The sequence below is a fragment of the Vigna angularis genome, chromosome 11, assembly GCF_016808095.1.
Source record: "Vigna angularis cultivar LongXiaoDou No.4 chromosome 11, ASM1680809v1, whole genome shotgun sequence".
Taxonomy (NCBI): domain Eukaryota; kingdom Viridiplantae; phylum Streptophyta; class Magnoliopsida; order Fabales; family Fabaceae; genus Vigna; species Vigna angularis.
Genome location: NC_068980.1, coordinates 21,769,229 through 21,793,024, shown reverse-complemented (window position 1 = coordinate 21,793,024; position 23,796 = coordinate 21,769,229). Strand labels below are relative to the sequence as shown.

The 23,796-nt window shown below is 35.6% G+C and overlaps 5 protein-coding genes across 5 annotated transcripts; 1 reads left to right on the top strand and 4 right to left on the bottom strand.

Moving 5' to 3' along the window:
* Nucleotides 1-1,107: 1,107 nt before the first annotated feature.
* Nucleotides 1,108-3,084, bottom strand: LOC128194666 (uncharacterized). Its single transcript, XM_052870227.1, has 4 exons — nucleotides 2,443-3,084; nucleotides 2,130-2,353; nucleotides 1,532-1,789; nucleotides 1,108-1,444 (listed from the first exon to the last, which is right to left on the bottom strand). The coding sequence occupies exons 1-4, from the start codon at nucleotides 2,875-2,877 to the stop codon at nucleotides 1,108-1,110; spliced, it is 1,254 nt and encodes a 417-aa protein (XP_052726187.1). The 5' UTR covers nucleotides 2,878-3,084.
* LOC128194665 (acidic leucine-rich nuclear phosphoprotein 32-related protein-like) lies at nucleotides 3,033-4,264 on the bottom strand. Its single transcript, XM_052870226.1, has 2 exons — nucleotides 3,153-4,264; nucleotides 3,033-3,054 (listed from the first exon to the last, which is right to left on the bottom strand). Exons 1-2 carry the CDS (start codon nucleotides 4,262-4,264, stop codon nucleotides 3,033-3,035), a joined length of 1,134 nt encoding a protein of 377 aa, XP_052726186.1.
* Nucleotides 4,265-6,381: 2,117 nt separating this feature from the next.
* Nucleotides 6,382-8,040, bottom strand: LOC108333174 (putative pentatricopeptide repeat-containing protein At1g03510). The gene has a single exon (XM_017568538.2). It carries the CDS (start codon nucleotides 7,897-7,899, stop codon nucleotides 6,604-6,606), a length of 1,296 nt encoding a protein of 431 aa, XP_017424027.1. The 5' UTR covers nucleotides 7,900-8,040; the 3' UTR covers nucleotides 6,382-6,603.
* Nucleotides 8,041-8,116: 76 nt separating this feature from the next.
* On the bottom strand, nucleotides 8,117-13,255 carry LOC108332343 (uncharacterized). The gene is made up of 3 exons (XM_017567563.2): nucleotides 13,052-13,255; nucleotides 8,996-9,103; nucleotides 8,117-8,694 (listed from the first exon to the last, which is right to left on the bottom strand). The coding sequence occupies exons 1-3, from the start codon at nucleotides 13,112-13,114 to the stop codon at nucleotides 8,473-8,475; spliced, it is 393 nt and encodes a 130-aa protein (XP_017423052.1). The 5' UTR covers nucleotides 13,115-13,255; the 3' UTR covers nucleotides 8,117-8,472.
* An 8,587-nt stretch (nucleotides 13,256-21,842) lies between these two features.
* Nucleotides 21,843-22,634, top strand: LOC108333676 (MLP-like protein 43). Its single transcript, XM_017569152.2, has 2 exons — nucleotides 21,843-22,064; nucleotides 22,285-22,634. The coding sequence occupies exons 1-2, from the start codon at nucleotides 21,872-21,874 to the stop codon at nucleotides 22,563-22,565; spliced, it is 474 nt and encodes a 157-aa protein (XP_017424641.1). The 5' UTR covers nucleotides 21,843-21,871; the 3' UTR covers nucleotides 22,566-22,634.
* The last annotated feature ends 1,162 nt before the right edge of the window (nucleotides 22,635-23,796 follow it).

Sequence of the window (23,796 nt, the reverse complement as noted above, 5' to 3'; positions counted from 1 at the left end):
TTTATTTGTTTACTTAATATTATTGTAATTTCAATATGGATGATAAATCCATAATGTAGTAGTGTTGATCATTTTGTTAGGATGAAATTAGCAGGGTTTTTTGGTTTGTTAGGATGGTACTGTTTATGTATAAGACGATGTGAACGAATGAAGTTGTGTTACTAAAGTAGTAAACGTAATAAATTGAGGTTTTGGTTTAATGTTGCAGGTTTTAACGCCTTTTGAAAATTGTATAATGTTTCTTTTTTTCACTTGTTTGAATTCAATTCACAAAACCTAGCTTTTACTACAATCCAAACCAAATTTAGAATGTGCTTTTTTCAAAACAAGCAACTGCATTCAACTTTGCATAAGAAAATAAGACTCAAAGTGATTGTTTAGAAAGTGAAAATGCACAATAGCTATTCTGAGTCTTTGTTATAGCTAATTGTACAGAAAAATGCTCAAGCACACCTTGAAAATTGATAAAAGTCAGTAGAGGAAGTGCAAATACAGTTATCTAAGCTAGAAAATAGTAGCTCAACATGATCAAACTCGAAGTGGACTTTCCAAGGATTGATTAGCATGGTCAAAAGGTTAAACTGGACTAAAAAACCAGCAATGTGCTTCTGGTTTTTATGTTAACTTCCTGCAACAATTTCTAAACATAATTGTGCCCACCAAAGTATTCAAAAACAATCCTAATGCTTTAGTCATACTGCAATGGAAGTACAGTACCAAATATAACACGTCAAAGAAGAAAATTCTAATATATTGTGAATCATATTGAGAAAATAGTTCCTGCTCATTGTAATACATCAAAAACCATACACAGTTGGCATCATTGTCATTCATAAACTACATAACAGTAAAACCATAAACATTGTTCCTTAGAATTGAACTATTACATAATAAGATCCTTAAACTTGGCATCATTGTCATTCATACACACTTCTATGGTTGAGCTTCCTAGTCATGACAATGTTCAGATAATTGTGATGATGGCATGATTGGTTCTTGGGTTGCTTTGGGGCAATGACTCTTGTTGTGCCCAACTTCCCTATATAGCCCGCATCTCTTCCGCAAACCACCATTGCTCACTCGAGAATCATCCTTTCTGATTTCCCACTACTCCAGTCTTCTTTTCCTTTTAGGTCTTCCAAGCATAACCTTTTTCCTAGGAGGCATGACATCCGGATATGGTGTTAGGTCCCACATGTTGTTGTCGTTGATGGGGTATACGATTGATGCATATGTTTCTTCATAGGTGAACTTTAGAAAGCAAGCCAGAATGAACTGCTGTCCATCAATATTGAGAAACTTCATTGCGGCTAGGGAGTGACAACATGGAATTCCTGTGATACTCCATCTCCTGCACGAGCATGAGAACTCGTCTATGTTTACAACAAATTTTTCTCCACTCTGGGAGACGTGTCTCACTTCAAACAGTTTATTTGCTGACCAGCTATAAACAAATTAGAAAAAAATTTAAAAAAGTTTACCAAGGAATGAATAAAGTATAACACATTTAAGAACTTTTGAAGAAAGTTACCTAGGGATCCAGTTCTTGGTTGATTGGGATTCCTTTGTAAATCTGGTCTGGATCTTTGGACAAATTGGTCCTGAAAATGACTGTATCTTAGACCTGTTTTTTGCCCATCTTTGCATTATGTAGACCCTAATTTCTTCCAGCATTATTATGATTGGTTTAGTTCTGGTGTGAACCAGGACACTATTGAAAGCCTCACTCATATTGTTGACCAATGTGTCACATTTTGGTGTTGGACTGAATCTGGACCTTGACCAGTATCTACAACACATGATATAAACAAATGTTAAGAGTATATGAAAACAGGTGAAGCACATTGATATTCGTATAGTAATAAACAAATATTTCGTATTAAACCTGCAACTAATATAGTGTATACATCACAGCTATAGACTTAAATCAACAAAGAAATCGAGAAATGTATATCAAAATCAATCTATAATCTATGATTAATATGAAAAGTACTTGTACAATATTTATATCAAAACTCACATGACCAATATTCAGCTTTCCACTTCCCAGAAACATTTGGACAAACAAACTTAAATCAATAAGTGGTATAAAATAGAAAGGGCAAAAAGAATAAATACAAATTGTCAACCTTGGAGGGATGGCAATCAAATGCTTGAATGCGTCTTCATTTATATCTTTAATGTTTCTCATTTCCTTCTCCCAGTTTTGTGGATGAGTGGCAGTAGCTGCCCTCCACATCATTCGTTTCAGATTTTTACCAGGAAACTTTTTCCTAAAGTTTGAATATAAGTGTCTGACACAAAATCTCTGGTCAACACCTGGGAGTAACTGTTGCATGGCTGGTAGTAGACCCTGTGGTGTTAAGATAAAACATAACAGTTATGACCATATCAAATTAATGAACTAATGTACGAAAGAAGCAAATTAAATATGATTATTACCTTTTCTTGGTCGGAGACAAAAGTAATTGAAGAACATACTTCTCCACCACCAAGATCATCAATCATTTGATTCAAAAACCACGTCCATGAATCTTTGTTTTCCACTTCTACCACCGCATATGCAATTGGCAACATTTGATCATTTCCATCTCTCCCAACAGTCGTTAACAACTCACCACCATACTTCCCTTTCGAAAAGGCTCCATCTAATCCAATTATTGACCTACAGCAGACAAAACTGTCTTTGCATGCCTTCAGATAACAATAAAATATGTTGAAAATTACCTCACCCTCATTATTCTCAACAAGCACCTTAACTGTAGATCCTGGATTTCTTTCCAACAACTCATGCGCATAATCATATATCCTATTATATTGTTCATTAAAGGACCCATCAATGTGATTAGAAGCAATAGCTTTGGCTCTATAAGCCATATATACCTATGTTACACTTCCTTTGAACTTTTTCACGAATATCAACACCCTTCATCTTAGGATTTTCCCTTACTGTTTTCACCAACTTTTTGCTTAACCACTTAGCGTCAAGTAACTTGAGGTTGAACTCCCTGCTGCATGTATGGATGTCTTTTTTAGTTCTCAGGTGCCATGATTCTACAGCCTCCATATAACCAAAGTATATGGTCCATGGGCATTCTCCTTTTGCACCAAAGCACTTCATCCTCAATCTTCTTTTGTCATTTTTTACAAACTTTATATTCCTCCCATTTTCCAAGGCATACCCTTTTACAGCATCTAAAATATCTTGCTTTTCTGCAAAAAAGGTCCCAACTTCCCAAGTAAATTCTACCATACTTTTTGGCATAGAAAAAGTACCAAACCTCCCATAACCTTCACTGTCATTAACATCTTCATCACTATCTGTTGCACTAAGTAATTCCTCATATTTCCATTCCTCATCTGACAATCCTCTATCATCATGATCATGACATTCAACACTGACATCATCACTGTCATCATCACTGTCATAAAGACTTTCTACTTCTACTTCTACTTCCACATTACCATCTACATCACCATCTATATCACATTCAACACTCACATCTACTAGCCCCGCTAAGCACTCATTATTTCCATGTACATCACCTTCTTCAGTAGATGTACTCCAACTACAAAGATCAACTTCATCCTCCACAACTCCTTCACACACATTCAACTCTTGCTCTTCTTCAACCTGATGCAACTCTTGTACGTGACCATGACCTTCAACCTCTACTTCAACACCATCACCAGCTTCTTCACCCTCATGCACCTCTTGTAAGTCACCATCACCTTCACCATCTACTTGAACAGAATCACCATCTTCTTCACCCTCATGCACCTCTTCTAAGTCACCATCAACTACACCATCTACTTCAACACCATCACCAGCTTCTTCACCCTCATGCACCTCTTGTAAGTCACCATCACCTTCACCATCTACTTGAACAGAATCACCATCTTCTTCATCCTCATGCACCTCTTCTAAGTCACCATCAACTACACCATCTACTTCAACACCATCACCATCTTCTTCACCCTCATGCACATCTTCTAAGTCACCATCAACTACACCATCTACTTCAACACCGTCACCATCTTCTTCACCCTTATGCACCTCTTGTAAGTCACCATCAACTTCACCATCTACTTCAACACCATCACCATCTTCTTCACCCTCTTTTTTTACTTCACCATTACCTTTAACTTCTCCTTCATCATTAGTAATGTATTGAAGCATATGTATGACTTCCGGATCAGAAACTACATGGACAACGTATAAATGAACCTCACCATTAAGCCTAGCTAAGTTAGCCATATGCATGGCACATGTGTCATCAATCAATTGTTCCAACCTATTTTCCAACACTAAACCCCCTCCTACACAGTACCATAAATCTTTAAAATTATCATATCCAAAACTTTTCACTACACTGACAACCACAAAAAAAACTCCACATGTCAGGGTCAAAGGACAAAGTTATTGTCTCCCCTTCATACTTTAGGATACCATCATTAATGAACTTTCCTCCATGGTGGAAAACACAGTCAATAGCGTCCTCATTACGCACAACACAATATAAATATATCTACACACCTATTATGGAAACATATGACGACAAAAAAAATATATATTAAAACAATAACAATACACACTCAGACAAAGTCAAATAACTTTAAACATACATGGGGGACCACCGAAATGCAATCAACAACGTAAACCAAACCATACATCAATGGGGGACCACCACCGAATATTGTAGTTTCTCATCTATAAAAACAAAGACAATAAAGCACAAACACTGACCTTCCTTCAAATTAACCTCCACTCACCACGTGCTTCAGCTTCGCGCTTCCAACAACAGAAGGACCCACACCTGACCTACCGAGACACGAACCCGCGCATGCACTATGGCGCTTCCAATTAGATGTTCTTCACCCACGAACCCTGGCGCTTCAGCTCGAAGAAAGATCGCGATTTTTTCCCTCACACAAACCCTAATAGTAAAAACCCCCAATTTGTTTCCCCAATCTCAATTGCATTTCTCAATTAAAAGGGTTGCCCTTACATTTTTTCATTTTTCCTACTATGCCCTTACCCAAAACTGATTATACCTCTGTGCATACAAATTTTTTAATACAAAAATCGTTTTTAATGCCACATGTGCTTACTAAATACACTAACCATGCCATGTAACCAATACTTAAACGATCATTTGTCCAATTTGACGGCAGACCTCTAATTGCTCCAATTTCACAAAAACAAGAACCCAATTGATACGCCGAAAAGAAAGAGGACCTATTTGAGATTCAAGACCAAAATAGGGACCTACAGAGACATTAAACCAAATTTCAAAGAAGATAATGATTTTGATCAAGACCCTCTCCAAAGGAATGGTCACTAATTTCTTTGTATATATTGATCCTCTACTAAGTAATAGTCAATTTCAGGTTCACCTTTTGGGATATTGGCCCTCTGTTGTGCAATGGTCATTAATTTCTTTGTGTATATTGATCCTCTACGAAGTAATAGTCAATTTCAGGTTCACCTTTTGGGATATTGGCCCTCTGTTGTGCAATGGTCATTTTCAAATATTTGTTTTGGGATTTCGGCCCTCTCTTATGTAATGGTCGAACTCATAATCTTGGCCCTTTGTTGTGCAATAGTCATTTTCAAATATTTGTTTGGGATTTTGACCCTCAACAGTGCAGTGGTCGAATCCACAATCTTTGTCCTTTACTGTACAATGGTTGTTTTCAAATCTTTGTCTGGGATTTTAGCCCTCTGTTGTGCAATGGTTGAACTCATAATCTCGATCCTCTATTATGTAACGGTCGTTTTCAAATCATTGTTATGATTTCGGCTCTTAGGTATGCAAGTGTCAGACCCATAATCTTGTGACCCTTTGTTGTGCAATGGTCATTTTCAAGTATTTGTCTGGATTTGTCCCTCTACTGAACAATGATCGAATTCATGATTGCGGCATTATACTGTGTGATAGTCATTTTGAATATTTGGCTGAGATTTTGGTTCTCTGCTATGTAATGTTCGAACTCATAATCTTGACATGCAATGGTCGTTTTCAAATACTTCTATTGGATTTCGGCAATTTGTTGTACAATGGTTGTGTTTCGATTAGGTGATGATGGTTCTGGAAAACTCGAGTAGATGGTCATGTTATGGTTGCTCATGTGGTTGAGAAGTATTTGGGTAGTGGTGTCGCGAGAAGATGGACGACGCGATTGGTTGTCGTCTAGTAATTTTTCCAAAAAAAAATTGCACATGAGTATGGTTAATCTAAATTCTTTGGTCATTTTCTGAATAAAAAAAAAGAAGACGGTTTCAGAATAAGACTCCTTTAATTCTATCTAGCAAACATACGTTTCTTCCTTTCCGAAAACATTCTTTACATTTGGTGTTGTACTTGACAAACTCTGTCGTTCCTCACATCAAAAGATGGTGAGATAGATCTATTGTACAATATTAATTAAAGTCCCCATTCCATAAAAAATATGCAAGAATGTGGGAAACCCAAAGAAAAGGCTGGTTGTCTACATATGTATCTTGAAATGTCTATAAGACAATCCAAGAAGTTACAAGTTCAAGTTCATCCTTCTTCCATTAACTCATTAACTTCCAATTCTTACATGAAGCTAATCTCATCAGACCTCAGAATACACAACCCAACTACTCCCAGCAGAAACCTTAACCCCCTTCTCTTTCATGTCCCTCCTCACCCTCTGCGCCTCCTCCATCCTTCCCACACTCGCATACATCTTCCCTAACAGCACATAATTACCAGCATTCCGAGGCTCCACCTCCGCCAACGCCCGCGCCGCAACCTCCGCAAGCCTCAACTCCCCAAAATTCCTACAAGCCCCGAGCAGCGCCCCCCACGCCTTCGCCGTCACCTCCACCGGCATCCCCTGAATCACCGCATACGCCTCCTGCAACCTACCCGCTCTTCCCAAAACATCCACCAAACACGAGTAATGGTCACTCCCGGGCTCCACACCATACTCCCCCCGCATCCTCGCAAAAAACCACAGGGCCTCATCCGCCAAACCAGCATGACTGCAAGCCTTCAGAACCCCAAGAAACGCAATTCCGTCGGGCCGCACGCCGGCGGCCTCCATCCGCCGGAAAGTCTCCAGCGCGGCCTCCGCCTGGCCGTGGAAAGCGCAGGCCGAAATCAAACTGCTCCACGCAACAACGTCCTTGTCCTCGTCCCTCATCGTCGAAAACATCAAAGTGGAACAACGAAGAGAACCGCATCTTCCGTAGGCTTCGACCAAGGCGCTGCTGAACTGGTGGTGCGGGTGGATGGAGTTCCTGACAGCGTAACCGTGGATTTCTTTGATTAGGTTGAGGGCGGCGAGGTTGACGCAGGCGGGGAGGAGAGATAAAAGTGTAATTAGGCGTGGTTTGAGGTTGTGGAGGAGCATTTGGCGGTAGAAGGAGATGGATTGGAGGGGATGGGAGGGGGCGAAGGCGGAGATGATGGGGTTGAAGGTGGAGTCGGTGGGGGCGGTGTCGAGGGAGTGGAAGAGGCGGAGGGCGAGGGAGAGGTTGTTATTGTGGGCGTGGAGGGAGATGATGGAGTTCCAGACGACGACGTTTCGGTGTGGGTGGGGTATTTGGAGGAAGAGGTGATGGGCGAGTGGGAGGGAGAGGCGGGAGCCGTAGAGGTGGAGAAGGGCGGAGGCGACGAAGGGGTTGGAGAAGAAAGATGACTTGGCGGCGTGGGCGTGGAGGGAGGTGGCGAGGAGGGGAAGGTTGAGGGCGGTGCAGGACTTGAGGGTAAGGGAGAGGAGGTGGGGGTCCATGGGGAGGAGGAGGGTGGAGTGGAGGTGCTGGAAGAGGGAGATGGCGATGTCGTGCCTAGAGTTGGACACGTGCGATGACATGAGTTTGGTGTAGTGGAGTAAGAGCTGGTGGCTGCCGGAGTACCACACCATCGTTCACTGTCTATCACCACCTAAGTGTTATGCCTTCTCTATCAGAAAGTTTAATTATAACATTATAGCATGTACTTTTGTTTTATTATTATTTTTTAAAATAAAGATATTAATAAAATTTAATGCAATTAACTAGAAAAAGGGCGGTAATATTATTTAAATTTAGTTCCAATTAAAAAGAGAAATCAACTTGAACTTATGGTGTGAGCCAGAGTAGTGAAAACAGATAAAAAATTTGCATTCACTACGACGCGATTTCATAAAATCATAATATTTTTCCATGAAGAAATTTTGAGTTAGCACGTGGAAAAACAACTTCACTTAGGAAGAATTAGAGAAATCAGAATCTAAGTCAAGATTATGAGGACCAGCTTCTCATGGGATATTGCACCAAATATCTTATCATACTCAATCTCCCCATGTATAATGCCTCAAAACCCAACAAGTAGATCTTCCTTTTTCTATCTTTTCCCTATTTTAATATTTGATTGATACGCCAATAAGAATATATTGAAACACTGGTTTTTCGTGCTTCAAACAATAGTCCGTACTTAAAGGCTAGAAAATAGGAAGCTATTGAGACTTTTCGGCATCTGGTTGGGCGGTGTTATCTCCAGTAACTGCTGTGAAATTGCGTCTTTCCTCAGAGGTTGCTGTGATAACTGGCATCCACACATCAGCTGTATCACTCAACAGTGATTGCACCTGTGGATCTGAAGCCATTGATGTCGATATCATCTCATCAAGATCATCTAATCTTGCTGATAATTTGTCCAACTCCTTGGCAATTTCCACCTATGTAGATAAACGAAGAAAATAAAATAACAAAACCAGAATGTTATTTCCTTTTGTTGAGGTTGTGTTTGTTAACTTGAAGTACTAACTAACCCTCATTTACACTATTCATAATCCTGACCAATTAAGAAATAGCACATCGTAAGAAAAGAAATATGATAGCTAATCCTAAACGAGGAAATAAGAAAACTACTTCTGAGGTAATCTAAGATATGATAAAAAAATTCACATTCTAATCCATGTCAACACGTATAAGAGAACTCTACATCGATTAATGGCTAAACTATAAAGTGAAAACCACCTCGTTAAGGTGCTGGGTTGACTTTGAAGGAACTTTTGTAACCTCTACTCCAAGGGTTTCAATTTTAGAACGGAGCTCAACTTCTTCTTGATTCGTCAGTTCTTCCACCTACACATTTTACCATAAAGAATTCATGAGTATATTATACAACAACCATTATTAAGACATATTGCATTGGAAGTTAAACTGTGGATGGAATCCACTGAAGAAGCATGTATATGTAACTATCTTCAATTTATGCAATAGAAATGACTAATATTATGTGATTTAGAAGTTAGCAATTTGTAGAAGCAACGACCATAGATATTAAAATCATGAGTAAAACAAATCAAATTCATCGAGGTGAAAAATGTAGTCTACTACTCTTTTTATGTTTACAAGAAAATTGGAATCAAGTTAAATCTAATTATAAGAAACGGGATTATGATATGTATTCAGACCTATAACGAAATAAGCTTTAGAAAATGCAGATCTTTATTCCAACAACACACCGAGTTTCCTCCAATGTGGAGAAACCAAACACATACAACTTCTGGTTATTCGAGAGAACTAGACTCTCCAGTTCTCCTATTTTTTTCAGAATTTATAAAAACAATGAAAAACTGCTAAAACAACTGTCTATACAGACTCTATAAAAAGTTTGAGACAACAAAAACCTACCCACAGACAGTGTCCCTTTTATTTCTTCTAACATAAATGTTTCCTTTGAACGTATCAATACCCCCTCCATGAAGTTTGACCTTGTCCTCAAGGTGAAAAGCAGGAAACTCTTTATTAATGGTAGCAGCTTCCTAGCTGTTTTCAATAGATGAGAGATGTTTTCAAACCTATCAACACCCCTTCCATGAAGATGCACCTTATCCTCAAGCTGAAGGTTTGGAAATTCTTTATGAATGCAGTCAGCAGATTCCCCTAACTCCTGAATGTCCTCTTCCGAAATAAGTAGCATAGGAGCTATTTATTTTTGCAAGTATGATTAGGCCCAAACTTCTCATCACACTTGAAGCATAAGCCCTTTTTTATCTTATCTTGCAATTCTTCTTGGGACAATTTTCTAAACGGCCCCCTCCTTGTTGAGTCCTAGTAGGAGAACTATTGATGGTGCTCACACAGCCACTGCTCTCTCCACTTCCTCGGTTGGAATTGGTAAAACTGACTAAATTTCCCCCTTCCTTTGAATAACTACGAGTAGGTGGCAACTATCTGTAAGTGTTACTTGGAAGCTGCACAGTGAGAGATTCCCATTGGTGTTGACTCTAATCTTTTCTTCCACCATTTCAGCCTTCATCATCAACTCAGCAAGATTCTTCGGCCCATACAGCTTAACCTCAGCCTTTATTTCTGCCTTTAAACCATTCAAGAATAGGCCAATCAAATAATTTTGTTGTATTCCTTTCAAGAATCCAGCATATTTTTCAAACTGTTCAATATATTCTCCCATTGGTCCAGTTTGGTGTAGCCCAATCAAAACTTCAAATGGGTTTTGCAACATTGTTGGCTAAAACCGTCTAACCACCGTGTCTTTGAAAGCTTCCCATCTGGGATGCGGATTGCAGGTTTCCCATCATTGAAACCAATTCAAAGCTTTGCCCTCCAGAGCAACCATCACAGCCTGCATCCTCTCCTCCTCATTGACTTCTTTCAAATGAAAATACCTCTCCAGCCTGTTGGTCCAGCCATAAGCTTCATCTCCTATAAACACAACAACGTCCAACTTCCGCCATTTTGAAGAAACCCTAAAGGAACCTCCTCCTTCATTACCCCGACTGCCCTCATTTCCTCCCCTAGGAACAGAAACGTTGTCCTATATATGCTTATCAAAGGATGCTAATCTTTCAACCACCCCCGTCAGCCCTTGAATCATCTCCTGTAATTGCTGGAACCGTCAGTTATTCTCGTGTTCTTGGTCTTGGACGATCTTCGCCAGCCCATCCCATCTTGCCTCCATTCTTGTGTTGACCATACCTTCAACGTGCCCCCACTTCACCAGGAAAGAGGCTCTGGATACCAATGATAGGTATTCAGATCTCTAATGAAATAAGCTTTAGAAACTGTAGATCTTTATTCCAACAACACACTAGGTTTCCTCCAATGTGGAGAAACCAAACACATACAACTTCTGGTTATTCGAGAGAACCATACAACTTCTGCTAAAACAACTGCCTACTCAGACTTTATAAAAGTCTGAGACAACAAAACCTACTCAAATAGTTATAACTGTCTGCCCCTTTTATTTCTTCTAACATAAACGTTTGCCTTGAACCTATCAGATTAAGATCATAGTTATATGAAATATAGATCACATAATACTATTAAGATATTCTTCTCCGCAACTACAATACAAGAAATTCAGTTCATTACACTGTAAATGGTTATGTAAAATCCACAGTACAGATTCTCCATGAAGAAATCCAGAGCTCCATAATTTCAACAGAAAGGCTATATATTTTTTCTTTCTGTGTACACTATCCTCATTTAAAGTCACTGGTAAACATCCTAGAAACAGCCTCTCCCATTGCAAGGGAAAGGATATGTATTACTTACATCTACTGCTGATGAACATTGCTGCCCTTATCATTTTGATGCAGCATCCTTAAATTTGAACAGTTGAAAAGAGCATCAGAAGTGCCAATTGATCACATGGACAATAATTCACTAATTAGAGGTTCAAGTGGATCAAGAAGGACTTTAAGTGAAATCATTAAAAATATTAATTCTAGTATCTTAAAGATATTAATTTTGACAGAACACAGTGGTGTTGTTTGATCCACGTGGCAACCCTATCTAACGGAACGAGGTTTTGGTAGTCCTTGTACGATGTCAACACTAATGTTCCTTCCCTCCGAACTTTGAAAACAAACAATTACTTTTATCAATGATCAATCAATAACTTGGTCCAAACACATTGCACACTATTAAAGGTAGATATGAATACTTTTTCCTTTTCCTTGCATCACTATTATCCAAAAATCATTCATAATTGAAACATGGACAAAGGAGATATAATGCTGACATGAAAATTGAGTGATAGGTCATGAGTTGATGAAAAGGATGTGGCTATAGGTCAATGAATTTCCAAAGATATTGTAAAGTCCGGACAAACATATTACAGTATTAGAACTTTAGGGTATACTAACTATAATAGATGATGGCATAACGGTGAAGACAGACAGTGGCTGCAAAGTCAAAATTTTGGATGCTTGAGTCACGCAGCCATCCTAGATATAATGAATGCTAACAAACACAAGAACTCATGCAGCTAGAAGAAGGATGATCAAAGAAACCATTCTCAAAAGGGAAAGGACGATATCAGATGAAAGTTGATGACCGCAACTTCATGCTAGTTATCCTTTTAATTCATAAATACCTATTTTGTTAATTTTTTAATAAAACTTTAAAGTTTTGATATGATGATACTTATTACATCTCACGAACGATTGACTGCCAATTATTCATCTAACACTCGCATTTATCATACAGATTGAGATAATGACATATCAGAATAACTGGAAAATTGCTTTCATCTCCCCAATTCATAGATTTTAAGCACAAAGAAACACGAAATTACAAAGCATGATTATTTTGGCTCTAGAACGATTCTGTCCCCCGTCTTCAAGGAATTACACAAACAGCAACAGATAAAGAGGATTTTCCATTTAGCCCACCACACAGTTGCAGAAACCCATTACTTTCCACAAGAGAAACAACAAACTCTCACGAGTCACTATGAGTAATATTAAGCAAATAGAGGAAAACACACCGCTGATACAATTACATTCACGGTAACAAGGATTAACCACAAAAGGCATGATGAAAAGTTGTAACAACAAAGGGAGTACAATACAGAATGTAAAATTCAACTGTATTGAAGCACGAAACCGGAATAAAATAGCAACAGAAACGCAATTGACGGATCTCAGAATCATAAGATGGTAAACAGTGAGATACCCAAATGATCAAATTCCATAAAAAAAAAAAAAAGGAAAATTGAAGGTTAATTCAAAATTGGAACAAGATATTGAAAAACGAATAAGAAATTGAGATGAAAAGACGAACCTGCTGGAGAAGATTGGAGAGAAGCTGAAAGAGCTGAGCATCGGGTTTGCCTTCCTCTCCCATGGGATTTCTCTGAAACCGCTCTGATTAGTGTGGCTGTTGAAGCTTTCAAAGACGCTCTCCCGTTTTCTCTCTCTTTCCCCTTGTTTAGAAGAACAGAGAGGAAGTGAGAGACAAGAGACCCTGTGAGAAAAAAAAAACATATCTCTAAATCTGAAAAAACCTGATGAGATATTGACGGTTAATTAGTATCTGTATTTAATAATTTTAGGCTTAATTAAATCTTAAGTAATTAATAAATTTGTACGATTGTTAATTTTTTTAGTTTTTCTGTTAACATGTGACTTCATTGAATGATCATTATTTGACTTAGTTGTTGTCATATATAAAATTATAAATTTACTAAATAATAAAATTATCAAATTACAAATTTACAAAGTTATCAAACTATAAAGTTATTAAATTATCAAGTCATAAAATTATAAATTATAAATTACAAATTATGAAATTATAATATTATAAAATTACATAAAACGAAAATTAAACAAAGTATATTGAGGCAATATAACAGTCACATTATCTAATTAAAAATCATATCATTTAATTAATAGAAAAATCTAACATTCAATTGAAAAGTTTAAAATAGTTTACATTTAATATACCACCAAAATTTAATATAATTCAAATTAAAAAATTTCAAATTTATAAGAAATTATGAAAGCTGATATTTGGGCCTGGAAGCCTGGCCCACTTCCCTTGTTTTTTCTTTTTCTTTGTTTTCTTCTTTCCCTTTTATTTCTATAACCTTCGACAAAGCGCAAGAGTCTTTTTTTTTTCTTTTCAATACACAGTGCATTTTGCGTATGTTTTCTTTCATCTTCTTTATCAATGTTTTTTGTCTTCATCCTAAATCTTACTTGATTATGCATTATTTTATCAATTACATCTACCATTCTAATATGATATCAGAGTTCTTCTTTTAAAGAGTTCTGTTGCATATATCTATGCCTTCTTTTTCTTTTTACTTTCTTTTGTCTTTTCTTTTCTCTCCTTCTCTTGCTCTTGTTTTCTTTGTCATGACAGAAAACAACAGTTATCTCTACATTCATCTTAATGAAAATCTTGTCATTGTCCTTGCCTCGCCTATTCTTGACAATACCAACTATCATTTTTGGAGTCGATTAATGATGACGGCTCTCAGTGCCAAAAACAAGATTGAGTTTGTGCTTGGCAATATTCATCCACTTGAAGCAGATAAGCCTGAACATGTTGCCTGGATTCGAAGGAATAACATGGTAGTGTCGTGGCTTGTCCATTTTGTTTCCACGAACATTCGACAAAGTATCATATGGATGAACAAAGCTTCAGAGATCTGGAATTATCTAAAGAACAAGTTCTCTCAAGGAAGATTATCTCACATTTCAAGCCTTCAACTTGATACCGCTACCCTCCATCAAGGTGACCTTACCATTTCTGAATATTTTACAAAACTTCGCATTCTTTAGGATGAGATTGAAAATTTCCTGCCAGAACATGTATGTACCTGTAAACCTAATTGTGATTGTCAAGTCTTGAACATTTTGGAACAAATAAAGCAAGAAGATCAAGTTATGCAATTCTTACGAGGGCTTAATGATCAGTTCGCCAATGTTACTACACATGTGCTTCTGTTGGATCCCATTCCGGACATCACCAAGGTCTTCTTGTTAGTGGCTTAGCAAGAAAGACAGTTATCTTCTGGAAATCTGATTGTTGTGGCCAATATTCAAGATAAAAATAATTACAATAATGTCATCGCTTGCACTGCTTCAACTTTTCCACAGCTTATAGTTATTGTGGCAAATATGGGCACAGTGAAGCAATCTATTATCAAAAAAATGGTTTCCCTAATCAAGACAAAAGCTTCAGAAACACTCAGACTAACAGAAGACATTGCACTCATTGCAACAAAAGCAGTCATACCGTGGAGGTCTATTATAAGAAGCACGGGTACCCTCCAAGACATAAGCTCTACAACAAGAGTGCTAAGATTCACCATACCTCTGTCCAAAAAGACAATGGAAATACCAAAATAGTAATTCTGACAATACTAAACCCATTCGTCTTACACCACAACAGTTTCAAGTTCTGACAGATCTCTTCAAAAGCCACAATCTGAATGACTCCTCAACTTTGGCCCAAGTTCACCACATCGGTTCTGTTTCAGCAAACCAATCTTGTTTAGGTAATATAAGTCCTACTCTTACCTTTAAGTCTTTTAAAAATAAATGGATTCTTGATTCGGAGCTACAGGCCATATAAGTGTTTCTTTACAAAGTTTTTCTTCTTATAAAAGAATTAAACCTATTCAAATTGCCTTACCCAATGGTACTAGTGTCTATTCTGAGTATTATGGAACTGTTAATCTTAACCATAAGATCCAACTCTTTGATGCTCTTTATGTCCCACAAATCTCTTTTAATCTTATCTCAATATATAAATTTATCTATTCTAATAATTGTGAACTGACGTTTTCTTTACATGACTGTACTATACAGGACATTCAAACCAAAGAGAAGATTTCTATAGTTAAACTCATTGGTGGCTTATATGTTTAAGATTTTTCTTCAAACGTGCCTACTGTTAGTTTTGCTAACAATGTTGTAAATAATATTGGTCTATGGCATCTAAGATTATGACATCCTTTTGACATCAAATTGCATAGTTTCAAACTTAAATACCCTTTCATTGTTCATCATCCCACATACATATGTGATAGTTGTCATTGTGTCAAACAGAAAAAGTTACCTTTTCATGACAGCAACTCTAATACAATGAACATTTTTTTATCTAATTCACACACATATATATATATAGGGCCCTTGTAATGTTCTTTTCATGCGTGGTTTTAAGTACTTTTTTACTATTGTGGATGATTTCTCCCAATATATTTGGTTGATACCCATGACTGATAAGTCAGTTGTTAAAAATTATCATTGATTTTATTACAAATATAGAAAACCAATTTTCAACCACTATAAAAACCATTCGTACTGATAATGGAATTGAATTTGCCATGCATAACTTTTTCTCTCTTAAAGGTATTAACCATCAAACCACTTGTAATGAAATCCCTCAACAAAATGGTATTTGTTAAATGTCACTCATTTCCTCCTATTTCAAGCTAATTTACCTACTACCTTACCAATAAACTGCATGCTTATTCCTTTACTTAATAATGCTACTCCATATGAAAAAATTAAATGGCAAACTTTATGATATATTTATTTCACGTGTGTTTGGTTGTCTATGTTATCTTTCCACCTTAACTGCTAACAGGAAGAAACTTGATGCAAGGGTTGTTCCCGGTGTATTTCTTGGCTTCAAACAACATACAAAAGGTTATCAGTTTCTTAATTTACAAAATCATAAGATAGATATCTCTCGTAATGTGTTGTTTCATGAAGATCGTTTTCCATATAGTTCCTCTTACAATAATACTCATTATTTTAATTCTTTTTCTCTATCAATTCCTCATAATTATCATCATGATTATGATAATGTTAACTTTCCTAATAATCATATTCTTGTGCCAACTCCCAATGATCCTATCACAAACACTAATGAGGACACCACAAACGTCCAACATACTGTTGATCTTGACCTAACTAATGCCTTCAGTGATGATGTCTCCAATGTTCATGAACACAATGATATCATCAAACATTCAACCCGATCCAAACGTCTTCCTACATACCTCACAAATTTCCAAACTAACAACATCACTAGATATCTCATTACTAATTTTATTTCTTACAACAAGTTCTCTTCTTATTTCAGGCACACCATTCTATCTATTTCCTCCACAACTGAACCTCACACCTACAAGGAAGTGTCTAAAATACCTCAATGGACCCAATCCATGCAGGATGAACTCAAAGCTTTAGAAGACAATAAAACGTGGATCATTGTTGACCTTCCAATATACAAAATAAAACACAAGTCTGATGGGTCCATTGACAGATTCAAAGCCTGCCTTGTTGCTAAGGGCTATACCTAGCTTGAAGTTGTTGACTACCTTGAAACTTTTGCAACTGTTGCCAAATTAACTACTTTACGTCTTCTCCTTGCCATTGTTGCATCTAACCAATGGATCTTAAAGCAACTTGATGTCAACAATGTCTTTTTGCATGGTGACTTACATGAAAAAGTTTACATGCAACCTCCTCATGGCCTTCCTACTCACAAGCCATATCAAGTGTGCAAACTTCAAAGATCTCTATATGAGATTAAACAAGCTGGCCAACAATGGTATGACAAACTTTTGACTTTTCTTTTCTCAAATAGTTACATACGTTCTAATGATGATCACTCTCTTTTTTTGAAACATGATACTTGTCATACTACCGCCATCTTAACCTACGTGGATTACATTATTCTTTCAGGAAACAACGCTACTGAGATACAACACATCACCGTTTCTCTTGACAATCTCTTCCACATCAAAAACTTTGGTGATCTCACTTACTTTCTCGGTTTGGAAGTTGCTCAGAATAGTTCTGGCATTCATCTGAGTCAACGCAAATACACCCTTGATCTCCTTACAAAAGCTGGAATGTTAAATTGTGCCCCTATGCCCACACCTATGGCACATACCTCTCGGTTAACCAGTCAACGATACCTCCTCAATGATGAAGTTGCGTCATCCTATCAAAGAGTCATCAGACAACTTATATATTTCACCAACATCAGACCCGACATCACTTTTTCTATCAACAATCTTAGCCATTTGTCTTCGCTCCTACCACCCTACACCAACAAGCTGCCAATTGCATCCTTCGATATCTCAAAGGCAATCCAATAATGGCTTCTTCCTCCAAAACAATAGCATCAATCAGCTCAAAGCTTATAGTGATTCTGACTGGGCTACCTGTCCTAAATCCCAAAAATTCATTACTAGTTATTCCTTCTACTTCGGTAATTCTATCATCTCTTAGGAAATCCAAAAAGCAACAAACTGTCTCTAGAAGTTCTTTAGAACCTTAATATCGAGCTCTAGCCACTCTCACTTATGAACTACAATGGTTAACCTATGTCCTTCAAGACCTTTGCATATCCATTGTTCAACCTGCTATTGTCTATTGTGACAATCGTTCCGCTATTCAAATTCCCTCCAATCAGGTGTTCCATGAACGCACCAAACACATAGAGATAGATTGTCATATTATAAGGGACAAGATCAACAATGGTCTCTTAAAGTTGCTTCCCATTTCAACCACTCAGCAAGCTGGTGACCTCTCCACCAAACCTCTTGCTTTAGCTACTTTTAAATACCTCCATTCCAAGCTGGGTATAACTGATATCTACTCCTAACTTGAGGAAGGATGAAAGTTGACATATTTGGGCTTGTTTTGGAAGTTTGACCCACTTCCTTTATTTTTTTCCTTTTCTCTATTTGGTTCTTTCCCTTTTATCTCTCTACAACCTTCAAGACACCGCAAGGGTTTTTCTGTACTTTTCAATACACAATGCACTTTGCCTCTTTTAGGTGTACGCTTCTTACCCTCTATTTTCTTTCATCTTTTTAATGAATGTTGTGTGTATTCTTCGTCATGAATCTTACTGTATTTATCTTGATTATGCATTACTTTGTCAATTGCATCTACCATTCTAATAAAGTATTAAAATAATAATGAAAATAAAAGCTTTGTACGTAATCGATTCAGTTAAAACTAAACATTGTTTTTTTAATAAAGACGTTTGCTTTCAAATATAAAGTTTAGATGACCTCAACCAAACCCAATTCGATTAATATAATCAGTCAGTATTATCTTTTTATTATGTTGCTACTAGGCTTGTTTTATATATAAATTGTTTAACCAGATCTTAAAAATATTTTTCCCCTTATCACAATTTTAATTATATTCTCTTTTCTTTTTCTTCTGTTTGTCAATGTTTAAATGGGTGTTCTCAGTTTAATTGAATTAAATAATTTTTGAATCACATATTTGATTATTTTTATTCTTTTTTAATATTTTTATTTATTATTTAGTTTTGTTATATAGAATGTTTTATTCTTAATTTTAATTGTTTATAATTGCATAAATTCTTAATTAATTAGGTAACATAAAAAAAATTATAATTTTCTTTTATGTCTTTGATCTATAGTTTTTTTTTTCCTTTTTTTTTTATTTGAAGAATCTTTGTTTTGCTTAAACAATTTTCATAATCTTTCAATAGTTCGACGGTTTTATATCTTACGATTAAGACAAGATCTTTTAACGCTATGTGTTAAGACAAGATCATCTAAGCAAATCTTGTTCTAAATTTTAACAAAGCGTCTCAACGAAATAACGTTTAACAACCTGAACTGTTTAGGATAAAAACCCAAAGTGTTAAACACTATACATTAAAATTATCCTAAACGTTTTATGCTCTATTTTTTTGTGCAGATCGTCTTAGTACAATACCTTTATTCAAAAGCCTACATTAGAATCAAAAGAATGCTTAGAGATAAGAAGATATTTTAGGAATGTTTCATTCATACCTTCTTTTTGTCTCTTCCGTACACAACAAAGTTTCCTCTGCAAGACACAACATAGCTTATAACTTCATACAAAAAGGCTATATCCTTACATGAAAGCCAAAGCTCTGAGTAAAGGATCTTTTTCGAAAAAACCTATATAAAGAGGACAGCATGAAGAGAAGAAAATCAAGAATTATTTTTTGCATTCTCTCACATTGTTGTTCTCTCTAAGCTTACATCGTCTAACGCTTACGTCGTCTAATGCTTATTCTTTGAAAAAGAGAAGTTTCATTACAAATTTTTTGATCTTGTATCTTGAAAAAATACTTTGTTGTTTTCATATTCAAAGGTGAAATCAAATACTTGTAAGTTTAACTCAGTAGGGTTAAACAATCTAGTCAGTTGTACTAGTTTATATCAAGAGTGGTGATACTCGTCCTAACTAGTTGGATTAGTTGTAATACCAGGAGTGGTTAAATTTGTGTGTAATATTTTGAGATTAGTGGAACCCCTTAAAGGTGCTTAAAGGAAAATTGGACGTAGCTTAGTTTGGAGTGAACCAGTACAAAAATAAGTATGTCTTATTTTATTTTGTTTTTAGTTTTCCTAAAAGTTGTTTGAAATACTTAAGTTTTTAACTAACCCCTGCAAAAAAAGCTTAAATATTTATTTGCGAAAAGTTTTAAAAACTATACTCAACACCCCCTCCCTTCCCCCCTTTTTAGAGCTTTTCCTGTGTTTTAGTTGGTACCAAAGCTAACCTCAAGGGTTAGTTCTTGACAAAAACACTTGGAAAAGATACAGTCAACCATGGAAAATGAAGGATACGGGTTAAACCAGCATCCTTTATTCAAAAGAGAAAAGTTTGACTATCGGAAGTAAAGAATGATTACGTTCTTTGAGTCCTACCACATAGATATATGGGATGTAGTCAAGCATATTAACTATATACCCCTTGATGAAAAAGGTGAGTTGCTGGCTAGAAGGAAATGGTTAGATGGATAGAATAGCAAAGGTACCTCCTAAATTCTAAATCTCATAATTCACTAATGTGTGTTATGTCTAAAGAAGAGTACATGAAGGTTCACACCTACAAGGGTGTCAAAGAAATATGGGAGACTCTTGTCATCACATACGAAGGATCAAGCGAGGTTAAAAAGAACAAGCTTAGTCTACTCACCAGCCAATGAATTATTCTCTATGTTAGACAACGAGAATATCCAGACAATGTTCAGCAAATTCCAGACGATCTTAAATAAACTAAAATCACTTGGTAAGTCTTATGATAATTTTGATCATATTGACAAAATTTTAAGATATTTGAGATCCCAAGTGACAACTCTTAAAACATTTGTAAACCTTATAATGGATTAGGCATCCTAAACGTTCACGAGCTAGAGTTGTAGCAAGATGGGACACTGAGAAAGGAAAAGATCCTTGCTCTTAAAGCTTTAAAATCATTGAGAAAAACTCCAACAAAAGCCTTCAAAGCGGAAGAATCCTTGGAGGAGTCCAATGACGAAGAAGACTCCAACGCAGAAGAAGAAGAAGAAGATGAATTGTTGTTCATCTTGAGAAAAAGCCACTCTATGCAAATTGTTTGTTCGTTTTTGCTCTTCTCCACGTGGTTTTGTTCTTCTCCACAAAGTTATTGGTGACCACTGTGTTCTTTGTCTCCTCATCAATGTTGTCTTTGTTATCATTTATTTTGCCTTTTCTTAGAATGGTAGTCATAAACCTTTCAAATAACGACCAGTTAAACTGTCGCCGTAATATGTGTAATAATACACTTGCACATCAACCATCTTTATTCTTTCTACATTTTCCCCAGAATATTATATCATTATCACCCTTTTTTTTGCTATATGTGAGCCAGTAGAGCTATATTATACATTGCTGGAATCTGGAAAGAAAAAGAAGATGCTACTGAAACTGGTGGTTCTGGTGACATCTCCAATAAAAGATATTCCTTTAACCACTTACCATCAAACATATTAATTATAATTTTCTTCTAGTCATAAAAATAATAAAAATAATATTAAATATTAAAAAGAGTATTAGACATCAACATTATTACTATTATGACTATTATTTAAATTTAAAGTAGAATAAAATCTTTTGAAAAATTTCTTATAATATCCATACTGTATTTTATTTAAAGTATAACAATATTTAAAGTATAACAAGACAATATACTTGTATATATCGTTAGATATCAGATATATTTTTAAATCCCTATGATTATCTTTTTTGACAACTATAAATGCAGCTACATTCTCCACAAATTTAGTGTGTGTCTTGAGAGCAAAGCAAATATGGCACACTCCCAAATTCAAAAGGTGGAAGCCAACGTGCATATCAAGGCTTCTGCAGATCAGTTCCATGATGTTTTATGCAACAGGACACACCATATTGCCAACATTGTACCTCAAATGGTAAAATCTGTTGAAATTCATAAAGGTGAATGGGGCACTGAGGGATCCATCATCTCCTGGAACTATTTACACGGTATGTGAATTTTGATTCTGACTTCAAAATTTTATCATTGACATTCTTTTCATTTTTCGGCAAACTATTCAGTAATTTTTTTGTCTTTATTATGGTTTCAATCATAGGGATTTTGAAATATTTTAGTGAATGTTAGGGGAGGAAAATGTTTTTAGATTTCCAAATAAATTAGTATTGAACAAATTTATGATTATGTTGTTTATTTTATTTTGAATGGCAGATGGGAAAATCTGTGTGTCTAAGGAGGTGGTTGAAAGCATAGACAAGGAAAAGAATAAAACAGACTTCAAGGTTATAGATGGTGACCTACTGAAACATTACAAGAACTTCAAGTTTATAGGGCAAGCTACTCCAAAGGAAGATGGAAGTGTTGTGAATTGGGTTCTGGAATATGAGAAACAAAATTCTCACACTCCTGACCCTTACACCTTATTGGAATTGACAATTGAGATGAGCAAAGAAATTGGTGCTTATCTTACTCAACCCATCATAACTAAATGAATGCCAATATTATCTATGTCTTATGCTATATATTTTCTATATAAGAAATAAAAAATAAATTATGTCTTATGTGTCTTAGCATAATCCCATCAATTACAAAGCTTAAAAGCTTAATAAGTTGCATCAAACATGACTTTGTAACCTATGGTGAAGCTGTCTTGTCTTTGTAACCTATGGTTTGATTATGATCAATTATGTTTCAGCGACCAAGATTGTCACAACAAAAAACCAACAGTTAAAAATCTAAGTAAAATAAATCATTCGACATACTAACAAAAATTAACTTTCTATAATTGTAATAAAAAAAACTCATATTAAATGAAATAAACTATATCACATGCTAAGAAAAACTTTGTACCACCAATAAAAAGTGCTTCTTAACGTAAGACTTAATTAGCCACACCCATTGACTAATATTTAATTCAACTTTTCTTACCTATTTAAATCCTAATAACCAATATTATTGTTGAGAGTCAACTTTTAAACATGGTTACACATCAGTTTGATTGAAGTACAATTTATAAGTGAAATTGGTAAAGAAAATCAACTACCATTAAAGTAATATTCAGAAACATATAAGAATTTTTATGGCGAGTTCGTAAATATTAAAGAAGTCTCACATTAAATTAAATACTTCATTTAACGTAATACTAAAAGGTGTAATAATTTATAGTTGTTTTATTAACTTCTTATGTGCTTAAGTCCTTTTCACACACGATAATATAATTAGGGATTATTAAAAAATATTTTACGTGAACCAAATTATACTGTATTAATTGTATTAAAAAATGAATTACTTATAAAAACATTACACTGAATTTTATATATTTATTTAATTTTAAAAATTCAATTTCTCCTAAATAGTAATTCTTGAACTAAATTAAATTATATCTTAGGAGATTGTAAAATATACTTCAAGATAAAATAGCTATTGATAATAATTTAAAAAAATGATATAGATAAACTAATTTAGAATAGTTCAAATTTAGTTTAATTTACTAAAATCATGATCTAATTAAGTTAAATTCAATTAAATCCTTGTACAATTTAGTTAAGTTTTCTCAACTCATTTTTAAAGCTTAGTGCAATTTTACATTAGTTTAGGTAAATTCATGCGTCCACAAAAATAACTTAACAATTCTCATATATCATTCTTGGATAGTGCAAAACTGGATCCCATACAAATGCTAAGATGGTGAAAAGGTTCTCTAAGACTCTTCTTGCACCACTA

What these genes read in the sequence shown, in the direction of transcription:
- LOC128194665 (XM_052870226.1), bottom strand. Translation starts at nt 4,264, where the DNA reads ATGCATATGGCTAACTTAGCTAGGCTTAATGGTGAGGTTCATTTATAC. An exon ending in GAAAATGGGAGGAATATAAA is followed by an intron (nt 3,055 to 3,152) that starts GTTTGTAAAAAA and finishes TGGAGGCTGTAG; the next exon opens with AATCATGGCACCTGAGAACT.
- LOC108332343 (XM_017567563.2), bottom strand. Translation starts at nt 13,114, where the DNA reads ATGGGAGAGGAAGGCAAACCCGATGCTCAGCTCTTTCAGCTTCTCTCC. An exon ending in TCTCCAATCTTCTCCAGCAG is followed by an intron (nt 9,104 to 13,051) that starts GTTCGTCTTTTC and finishes TAAAATGTGTAG; the next exon opens with GTGGAAGAACTGACGAATCA. An exon ending in CAACCCAGCACCTTAACGAG is followed by an intron (nt 8,695 to 8,995) that starts GTGGTTTTCACT and finishes TTATCTACATAG; the next exon opens with GTGGAAATTGCCAAGGAGTT.
- LOC108333676 (XM_017569152.2), top strand. Translation starts at nt 21,872, where the DNA reads ATGGCACACTCCCAAATTCAAAAGGTGGAAGCCAACGTGCATATCAAG. An exon ending in CTCCTGGAACTATTTACACG is followed by an intron (nt 22,065 to 22,284) that starts GTATGTGAATTT and finishes TTTGAATGGCAG; the next exon opens with ATGGGAAAATCTGTGTGTCT.
- LOC108333174 (XM_017568538.2), bottom strand. Translation starts at nt 7,899, where the DNA reads ATGGTGTGGTACTCCGGCAGCCACCAGCTCTTACTCCACTACACCAAA.
- LOC128194666 (XM_052870227.1), bottom strand. Translation starts at nt 2,877, where the DNA reads ATGGCTTATAGAGCCAAAGCTATTGCTTCTAATCACATTGATGGGTCC. An exon ending in TTGTCTCCGACCAAGAAAAG is followed by an intron (nt 2,354 to 2,442) that starts GTAATAATCATA and finishes TTAACACCACAG; the next exon opens with GGTCTACTACCAGCCATGCA. An exon ending in TTGATTGCCATCCCTCCAAG is followed by an intron (nt 1,790 to 2,129) that starts GTTGACAATTTG and finishes CATGTGTTGTAG; the next exon opens with ATACTGGTCAAGGTCCAGAT.